The sequence below is a fragment of the Barbus barbus genome, assembly GCF_936440315.1.
Source record: "Barbus barbus genome assembly, chromosome: 6".
NCBI classification, from domain to species: Eukaryota; Metazoa; Chordata; class Actinopteri; order Cypriniformes; family Cyprinidae; genus Barbus; species Barbus barbus.
In genome coordinates, this window is record NC_136734.1 from 5,782,146 (window position 1) to 5,792,587 (window position 10,442).

General features: G+C 38.8%; 1 protein-coding gene across 3 annotated transcripts in view; it reads left to right on the top strand.

The window, feature by feature from the left end:
• Positions 1-6,099, top strand: part of LOC306871672 (protein PRRC2B-like) — a 36,904-nt gene extending 30,805 nt beyond the window's left edge. For all 3 annotated transcript variants that reach the window (XM_079419764.1, XM_079419765.1, XM_079419766.1), the window contains 7 exons: positions 461-585; positions 3,094-3,334; positions 3,526-3,693; positions 3,782-3,861; positions 4,262-4,349; positions 4,435-4,644; positions 5,752-6,099. In XM_079419764.1, the coding sequence (XP_079275890.1) occupies positions 461-585; positions 3,094-3,334; positions 3,526-3,693; positions 3,782-3,861; positions 4,262-4,349; positions 4,435-4,644; positions 5,752-5,913 (1,074 nt within the window). In that variant the 3' untranslated portion in view covers positions 5,914-6,099. The remainder of the gene's footprint in view (positions 1-460; positions 586-3,093; positions 3,335-3,525; positions 3,694-3,781; positions 3,862-4,261; positions 4,350-4,434; positions 4,645-5,751) is intronic.
• Positions 6,100-10,442: the final 4,343 nt, after the last annotated feature.

A 10,442-nucleotide genomic window follows, 5' to 3' on the forward strand; every position in this document is an offset into this window, starting at 1 on the left:
CACTGATTACATAAGACAGGATACGGATTGTAAAGTTGTACTCTTTAACTTGCCTTCGGATGTTTAGTCGTGCTTATTTTGTGCAGAAACTGGTATTAATGTGGAGGAGATGATCAGTTCACTTGGGCCTCATGCTGCTGCTTTTATTGAACTGAGGCGCTACAACGATTAAAAGTACCAAAGCACACTGCTTATAGTTATTGCATTTTATTGGATGGGAAGTGCCCTTCAATGTTCCGTCCATTAACTGAAAACAGACTAGACTAATTGATTCTTGGGATTTAAGAATCAATATCGTTTCGTAAAAATGAGAATTGTTTCAAATCGATATATCTATATTTATGTACACCTATATTTTTTGTATGCAGTCAACAGCTTCAAATGCTCTACTTCATAGGGTACTTCATTCACTGGATCTATGTGCATGTGAATAACCTGTGTTTGTTTGTTGTGTGTTCAGGCCACCCCCCAGCAGATCCCTATCTCCCTGCACACGTCTCTACAGGCTCAGGCTCAGCTGGGTCTGCGAGGAGCTCTGCCTGTCTCTCAGTCTCAAGAGATGTTCAACTCTATCACTTCCTTCAGGTAATTCACACACCTCAGTCACGGTCACTATCGTTCAATTTTATTCAGTATTTATCTACTGCTCTTCTACGCTAAGTCCCATGCCATTGCAAAGAGTTTCTTCTAAAATAAAAAACACTGTTGGAATCAATAACTGCTCTATACAACTTATTCTATGCTGACACACAATCTAGAGAATATGGACAAAGACAAAAAATAATCCTATTCTACTGTATCGTACACTAGTGGTGTTGTCGTAAAAAAAATCTCAGTAGTCATATAAAAATTGAAGTATTAATGCTAATAAAGTAAATTATGCATTAAAAAATAGCATGTAGCTTTCCAATATTTTTCATTTAAGTGAACATTGTTTTACATTACTGATATAGAATTTTTTTTTTTTTTTTTTTTAAGCAAAGGTACATAAAATATAGAACAAAGAGTGCTAATGGTAACTTACTGTAGAGGCTTATTAAAAGCTACTAAAATTTAGCCACGACTGATTTAATGCATAGTTTCAGGAGTTCATCATGGAATGACAATTTAGTGGATTTACTCTCTGGAATAAATCCAGAGATCGACCGATAGTCAGTTTAAATCTAAAGACTGATGATAATCGGTTTAAGTGTAGATGTCAATCGTTAATCTGTTTAAGTGTAAAGAGACTGATAATCGGTTTGTGTAGTCAGAGAGAGACAGATAATCTGTAAAATGTAGTGATTGACAGTAATTGGTTGTGTAGTGTGGAGATAGACCGATTATCGGTTTAAGTGTAGAGAAATCGGTTATAGGTCTATCTCTTCATTTAAACCGATGATCGGTCTGTGTACTGCCGTGCAAAGGCAAAAGACCGTAACTTTGATTTTGGTCGAAAATGAGTTATTGATATTTTTGGGACATCCTTTATCATGTACATAAGTATCTTGAGTCAATTTGTTGTTATTCCGAGAAAATAATGGGTGGTCTCAACCGTAACTTCAAAAAGCCTCGGAGAAACCAAGGCAGAACACCGTATATCACCAGTAATGGCTCTTTCGCTTTGTTTGGAACGCTCAAAATGAGTTACGGTGATCTGCCTTTGTTTAGCCGCACGTCAATAGATAATCGTGAATAACCTTTAAAGATTTTTTTTTTCCTTTTTGTAATGCAGATTATTCACTAGGCTGTCACTTCTAGTTGGATGCGTGTGTACTTGAATGCCGTAGCATGATCAATCATAAAATCAGTTGCCTAACAGTTCGCAATTAAATCCACATCCTACCTTTTCTTGTAACCCGGTAAAATCAATCCATAGCGCTGAACGCCGTCAGAGATGTTTAATCCACACGCTTTTCTGAGCATGCCTGCTTGCTGGCGTTCACATAAATCCACAAGTCGTTCTTTTAGGTTAGGCCATTTAATTCAAGTCAATATAAGCAATTATGCTATGTCTAGAATTCCTTTATGTTACTGAGCATAAAAAATAAAATGGTTGCAAAACTGTATCCACTCATATGTTTAACTTTTAGTCTGCTTGTTACGTTCAAAAAAATAAATAAAATTAATACTGTCAGATTACTATATGAAATAGCTAATATGAGAGAGCCCATGATCAGTAGATTTTATACAGGTTTTAATATAACGATTTTGTAAATGGTGACCAGCAATCAAATATTGATGATGATGATGAATGATGCATTTATATAGCGCTTTATTGTGTATTGCTGTACACCCAAAGCGCTTTACAATCATGTGGGGTGGTCTCTCCTCAACCACCACCAGTGTGCAGCATCCACTTGGATGATGCGACGGCAGCCACAGGACAACGGCGCCAGTGCGCTCACCACACACCAGCTACAGGTGGAGAGGAGAGAGAGATAGAGCCAATCAAGTGTATGGGGATTATTAGGAGGCCATGATAGACAAGGGCCAGTAGAGAGAATTTGGCCAGGACACCGGGGTTACACCCCTACTCTTTACGAGAAGTGCCATGGGATTTTTTAATGACCACAGAGAGTCAGGACCTCGGTTTAACGTCTCATCCGAAAGACGGATAATGATAATGTGTGGTCTCAACCGTAGTTACTGCCTTTTGCCTTGGTGTGACTTCTCACTTTTTGCAGATAATGCAAAGGCAGAGTACATTAACTTCAAAATAGGGGTAAAACGTTTGAGCTCAAGTTTGAGCTCAATTTTTTAATGTAGTTAATTTTCATTACTAAAACATCTAATTGTCAAATTTCCAGTGTCCTACCTATAATTAATTTGGTTGGAGTTTCACACTCTAGCGAGTTAAGGTCTTTTGCCTTTGTAGGGCAGTGTAGAGAGAGGCAGATAATCAATTTTACTGACACATTTTCTAGTATTTAAACTTTTTCCCCTTGATTGGATATTGGTTATGTAATATCTGATCTTCTTATAAATGTTAAATCCCTTCTGTCAAACAACATTGAGTCTGCTCTAAGCTAGTGAAATTGGCCACACTAATAATTCTGGGCTTCCTCTACTTTTGTGATCATCTGAGCGCTCTCACATTCTCCTCTGTTACAGGTCTCAGGTGTACATGCACCCAAACCTGTCTCAGCCCAGTCCCATGGTGCTCTCTGGTGGAGCTCCTCTCAAAGGGCCATACTCTGCATTTCCTGGCATGCAGCCATCAGACATGGTCAAACAGCAGTCCGGGTCTCACTACCAGCCCTTGAATGGCAGCCAGCCGCTGATGTACGATGGGCCCATGAATCAGGCGGCTGGGATGGGCACGTCACAGCTCATGGACTCACAGCTCATTCAGGCAAGTTCTGTGAAAGCCTTAAGACAGCTGTGTTCAACTACATAAACACATAAATATGCAGTTATAGAAGTAAAATTATTTGGGTCGGGCATTAGTATGCAGTCAGCAGCTTCAAATGCAGTTTGAATTTGCTTTATTCAGAATTTGTAGTTCAAGGCCGTGTACATTGACTGATTGCTGTGTGCTTTCAGGTGACGATGCCAATGCCTGGATCTCAGCTGCGCTACAGCTCGGCCCAGCAGCACCTCATCCTGCCCCAGTCTATCCAGCTCCAGCAGAACCAAAACCTGTCTGTGGGAGCTCCACGCCGCATGATGCCTCCCGGATCCCAGCCGGCTGTCATGAGCAGCAGCAGGGAGGTGAGAGCCTGTGCTTCAGGAAATAACTGCCAACAAATCTCTTCCTGCGTATTATTGACACATCTCTCTGATCCTGTTCATTCTGCAGCTTTCCCAGATGGACATGAAGGGATTTCAGTTCTCTGATAAGCTCAACCATTCACCTGGAATACCCAGTGGCTCCTACAGGTGAGCGGACTGTTCACAAACTCAACTGCAGTACAGTAAGCTGCAGTCACACTTACGAAGTGTTGGTGTTGGTCGTCTTCATCTTCGTCCTTTTTTTCAATGTTTTGTTTTGCCCCAGCATTCGTTTTATTTTATTATAATTTTTTTTAGAATTTTTACATTAAAAATAACAGAAAATCAGTATTTTATTTTATTTCGTTTTTTTGGGGGGGGGTTAGTGTTTGAATGGTTTAAGAACACCTTAAGAATTCTATTTTCATTTACTGTTTTAATAACGGAGACCATTTGTGAATGTTTTAGAATGTAGTCGTTTGAGTTTGTTAGTCACAGGAATGCGTTCATGTGTGTAAGCGTCTGTGTTCACTCATGAGTTCTTGTGTTGGGCTGTCTTTCTCCTCAGACCCGGTTCAGCCAGTCCTAGTGGGAAACCCTCTGGCCCAGGAGCCCCTGCAGCGGTCGTTTCTCTCCCAGGACATTACACACAGCAGGTATGGCTCATTTCTGTCCCTAACGCTGACCCGAGAAGACACGTTACACATGGCTAACACACTCATCTGCTGTCTAATGCTGCAGATGTCCGCTCCTCAGGGCAGTATGGTCATGCATATGAGGCCCCCCACCAGTGGTCCCTTCCCCAACCCCATCCAACGGCCCGTCATGCAGGTCAACAAGACCGTCATCATCCGTTCGCCACCTTACCCCAGCCCCGGGCGCGATCCGCCCCACAGCACACCCCCCTCCAACCCTGAGCCAACCGTGAAGGGTCCTGAGGATGGTGTGAAGGTGAGCCACCCACTGTGAGCATAGGTAATGGCATTTCATGCACTTTCTTATTGTCATGCGTTTTGATGTTTTATTAGATCACGTTTATATCAAAACCAAAATGCTAATCTGTAAAGATGAAGCTTTGTCTAATGATGGAGGTTTGTTGTGTTTTTCAAGTGAAGCTGGTTAGCATTAAAAATGTATGAATTTATATTATTTTTCTGTGTTTAGTATATATCTAGATAATCTGATGCATGTTGCTAATAAGTCTGCATGTTCTTCATACTTGAGAAGGAGAGTTTCATCTTCACTACAACCCGCCAAAATGAAAGTTTGGTTTAATTTGAAGAAACCGACAAATAATTACTATGTTGTAGTGTTTCTACAACAGTATTAGTATTCGTTCAATGTAGTATTTTTTTTTTTTCCTTTTTCTTTAAGGAATATATTGTACAACCGATATGTTTTCATCTGTTAATTTTATGTATGCAAGCTCTGTTGTCAAAAAGAATACAAAATGAAAATGCTGGGAAAAAAAACAAACATTTATCATAAAACACAGAATTTGGTGAAATAAAACTGATTTTATAGGCCTGCAGATGAAAAGGTGGTTTTAGAAACAAGTTTTTCCATTAAATCTCAAGGTCGAACAAACATTTCTTTCCCTGTTAATGGTAAAAAAATATATATATTGTGATTTTATTTATATCGAATGATATGGACAGATGTTATGATAATATTTTTGGCCATGTTGCCCAGCCCTAATCTTGATATTTTACTTTTCTTAATGATATTCAGTATGTATTATTGAGGGGTCTAACATAATAAGAGTTAAAAACAAGGTAAAAATGTTCCCCTCACTTTTTATGGACGATGTAAAAATTCATAGCGTAAATGTGATCATCTGCTTCATCCTGAGGAAGAACTATAGAAATAGTGTAATGGTACAATAGACAGGAAAGTTAAAAGCTATAAAAACGGCACGATTCTAAAATGACCATGTGGCTTAATCATTTATTGCCTTCTCATGTGTTGACTGAAGCAGTTGTTTTCATAAGTCTTTTGACTGCCAGTGTTGGTGAGGTTCTCCTCCAGTATTGAGCCAGTCTTTTGTTTTCGGTACAGGTGAAGGCTCTGCGTGACGTGTGTCAGGCCGTCACCGACGCCAAGAGCTCATCAGTGATTCCCGGCAAGATCCAGGAGCAGCTGCCTTCAGTACAGGTCAAAGCTGCTCGAACCGGAGCCATCAAACCACAGTCAGTCAAAGTGGAGGAAGGCAAAGCCTAATAAATGGACCTCATGATCACATGACACAGCTGTCTGTAGGACCTCCTCCTCCTTTCTCTTCCCCTCTCTCTCTCTCTCTCTCTCTCTCTCTCTCTCTCTCTCCCCCCGTCACTGTACTCCGGAACTGACTCACAGGATCACCAACTCCACAAATCAATCGGAACACATTAATAATACACGTCACATAGAGAGATATGAATATATATATATATATATATATATATATATATATATATATATATATATATATATATATATATATATATATATATATATAAATAAATAAATGGACATGATAGTTTTGGACTCTTCTGCGCAGACTTTCCAAGATCAGCTTTATTTATTTACATTTTATTTGACCTTTTCAAGTGAAGAATTACGGTTCACAAAAGTGGCAAACGAACCCTGGTGTGTCTCGCTCTCTCCATCAAAGTCTGCAAACAGAAAACAGGAAGCGTATCTCCTCTTCCAGCTCTCGCGTCTCCACGCCCACATTGCCAAACTGAGCCAGCTGATTGGACTCGAGGTTTTGATTGACATGCAGATCAACAGAAGCTCCAGAGTGTGGCATTAGTCATTTTTACTGGGTACCTTGGAGTCTAACTTTTTTTTTTTTTTTTTAAATATATAAATAAATATAGTAATCATGCCTATTTGCGCTATTATTATAAAAAAAACTTTTATTCAATAAAAAAAACTTCAAACCCAATTTTGAGGACATTGTTCAATCCAAACATGGAGGACATGCACCTTTCTCTTATTTTACAGCTGCTTTTCATGCGTTGTGTAAATGCAAAGCAACATTTGATCCTTAACGGTGTTGCATGATGGTGCTTGAATGGCGGCGGTGTGGCGTGTGTGTGGAATAAACATGTTAAAGTCAGCAGCATTGAGAAGCGCTTGCTCTTTTTTTGGTGTGATAAGGGCGGGTGGGATATATGGGCACTTGTGTAATGTGAGGACATTTGTGATGTTGTCAGTGGGATTGTTGTGCTGTCCAGAACGCTGATGGGAAATGTTACAGTACGTTGTTTGATCTTTATTTGATTTGGTCAAGAAATCCTTTACCTTCAGCTTTGAGTTTCTGTTTTGTTGGTTGGTTGGTCGCAGGAGTGCGAGGGTTGCACAAGCAATAAACAGCCTATCTGTAACAATCGGGGTCCAAACATGCATCTGCGTCGTGTCTGCAAATGAGTGCTTGTGTTGTAAATGTTGCCGTCTCTGTGGGCTCATGGGGATCATGAATGAAAATATGAAGTGCATAGGAAATGTTGGCTTTGACGGTTCGTTACACTACAGCTGTACAGAGCTATAACCATCAGCACGTTAGGAGCATTAATGCAAATGCAATCTCTTCTTTTCCTTTTGGGTGAACTGTTGGACATTTGAAATGCCTTTTTAAATGATTTCTGTAGTGCTCATGGCTATTTCAGAGGTTTATTTGTTTGGGTATTCATTGGCGCTGTTGGATCGCGTCACCTTCAACATTGCTTCATTGCTGCATATCTGTACAGATTCATTATTGCCCTTTTGCTTTTGTTAGACCTGTATTTAAAGGGCCAGCAATGGATTTACTCACTATTCTTTTGCATTTATTTTTAAGGGTCTGTTTTCCTTGCAGATATTTATCACTCAGTGTTGTTTATCCTATTAAATGTGTGATCATATTTGCCCTTTTATTGGAAGTGATCTCAAGAGAGAAATAAAGCAGATTGTGCTTTTTTTCCAAAATGAATCATTGTTTGTATTCCCATTACCCATGTACAGGTTTTAATGAGGCCATTGCAGTGATTTAAGCATTTAAGTAATGTCAAATGAAAATCAATGATACTGGGTCTTGTTGTTTTACTGTGTTTTAAATGCACATTGAGAAATCTGAAAAAGTTAAATACAGTAGCTTCACTAAATGAACGCAAAGAATGACTTTATGGACCAATTTAACAAGACTAAAAAATACGTAGCTAAATTGCTGTTTTTCTTTCAACATTTTTAGTGGTCACACAAACTAATTCAGAGTTTTTAATCATTGCATTGAAAAAGTTTTAACTGGTTCGCAAAAATGATTCAATTCCCAACTCTAGTCTAACGTTGTTTTTACTATGCGAGTTTAATTACAGTAAGGTGTAAGAGGCTGTTGTACTGTCAATATAGTAACAACTAAAGGGTTGTCATTAAAGTCCCTTTTACTGCAAGTCAGTTCACTTTCTTTCATGCATCGAATATTTCAAATCAGAAATAAAATCTGGTATAAATTTTATATAAACAGTTCAATTTTGCTTTTATAATGGCATCAAAATAATTCAAGGTTTTGCAGCATAGACTAAAGGCTAGTGAGTGCAAGTACACCAATAGTACACATTTTAGAACTTCTTGATCAAACACCTATTCAACTCCTCCAAGACTTGAAATTGGTGGACCAAATAAGAGAGATTCCCGTGAACACAGTTGTGAAACACTGCCTTATCCTGCCTTCACATGCTATCGGAAACTTCCTACTTCCCGCTTCTGAAGTTGTAATTACGAGTTTGTCGTGTTTTGTTCTTGGAAAGAACAGGTATTAAGGAGAACTTATGAGTTATTCTTGCCCATTTATTGGGGAAATCTTATTAAAGCCAAAAGATATTTAGTTAATTCAAATTGAGGCTTTTTTAAGGTAAGGTTTTGGGTAAGATGTAGCGTCCCATTCATTGGTAACCATGTAAACATTCACATCACTATCTAGATGTTCAGCTTGCTGACGATTCCTAAATTTTGGTCAAATATTTTTGCTTTGTTCAATGCAAACAATATGCATCAAATGGTGATTTTTGAATGTATATGAGTGTAAAGACAACAGAAAGCAATGTAGATGTAAGAAAAGCTTTAAAAAATGCAATGTTCCTCTCCTCTGCCATGTTTAAAATTTATAGGCCGCCAACTCAGGATCTCAAGTATCAAAATGATATCAGTTTCCCAGTTGTAAATAAGACTGATAGTTGTATTACACATTGGTACACTGAAGGCAGCATTAGAAGCCTTATTACAGGGATTGGCAACTCCTCTCCTGGAGGGCAACTGTTGGAGTTAAGCTCCATCCCTAATCAAATCCCTGCCTGTGGTTTTCTAGTATTTTTGAAAGCATAGGTTCAAATTTCAGGTATGTTTGATTAGGGGTAGAGTTAAACCCTGCAGGACAGTGGTGCTCCAAGACCGGAGTTGCCCAACCCTGCTCTGTTACATTGTTGTCCAATATAATCCAAGTCGGGATTCGAACTTGGGATGCCCATAGTGCAATGGCGCTGTATTTCGGCGTGCTATCAAAGCTATCATGTCGACTTTCCCATCACTTCTGAACTCTTCCCTCACACTAGTATGTTCTTTTCATTAAAACTGTAAGTGAATTGTTGCCAAATACTGCAAAAAATATAACCTGGTCTAAGAAATAAATCAACCTAAGTTATCGTGCACTGGGTAGGACAAGGGTGACCTATCCTGCACCTGGAGTGCCACTCTCCGAATAAACAAGGCCTCGATTTAAGGGCTCAGGTCTGAGACCACTAAAATCTTTTTTTGTGTGTTTAAACTGAATTTACTGTAAAGATGGACCTGCAGGAGCAGGATTGGACACCCCTGGAGTAGGGGATAATATTTTCAAAACAAACCACTTAAAATATTAAAGCTGAAGCCCATAATTGTTTTGGTTAAAAATGATCCAAAATCAATTTTTGAGCAAGTACATAGCCAGCCAGTGTTCAAATCTATCTCCTTACCTAAACCCGATTCACAATGGTAAACTTGTACTAATGTGTTCTAATTTGAGTGGTACTTTTTGCGGGAAATACAAGCATGCTGTTATTTTTGCATCTTTGCATCATGTCATGTCTAAACATAAAGGAGTAGTCCCAGCTATCACATGTGAGGATACTGCAGCAGGTGCCAAATCATCACAGCACAGCTGTAATTAAACATCATTTTGATGGCGAATTGTAATCCAGAAAGGATTGTGTTAATGAAACATGTATGTGACTGAAATTAGATTATATTCCAGTTTTAAATGTGTATCTGATTACAGATACATGGGATTGCACAAGATTTGTATTTCAAAGAGAACCATGTAACCATGAATCTAGAATATGAAAGTTTCACTTTTTGAAATAAGTTACCTTACCTTATAAGGTTACCTTATAAGTTACTTTCACAATATTAAATTTTTTTGAGATGCACCAGTATGTCTGTAAAGGCTAATGTTTTTTTGTGTTTGAAGAGCAGAGAGAAGCATTTGCCATCTAGTTGTAGTAAATAGACTTTTGTACATTTGAAATATCTTGTGCATATAGCGCCTTATCGTTTATATCATGAGATTTGGTCAAATGTATTAAACAAGAAGAAAAACTAAGCGCTCATATAGCTGTAAGTTGATGAAAGTGATGCACTTGCTGTCTCTGATACATAGCCATAGCGGTGCAACAGCTCTTTCCCAGGTGACTGCTTCGGAACCAGTCAGCTTCAGACGGCACTATCAGATTTGCAGCCAACATGCTTCTGGAGTG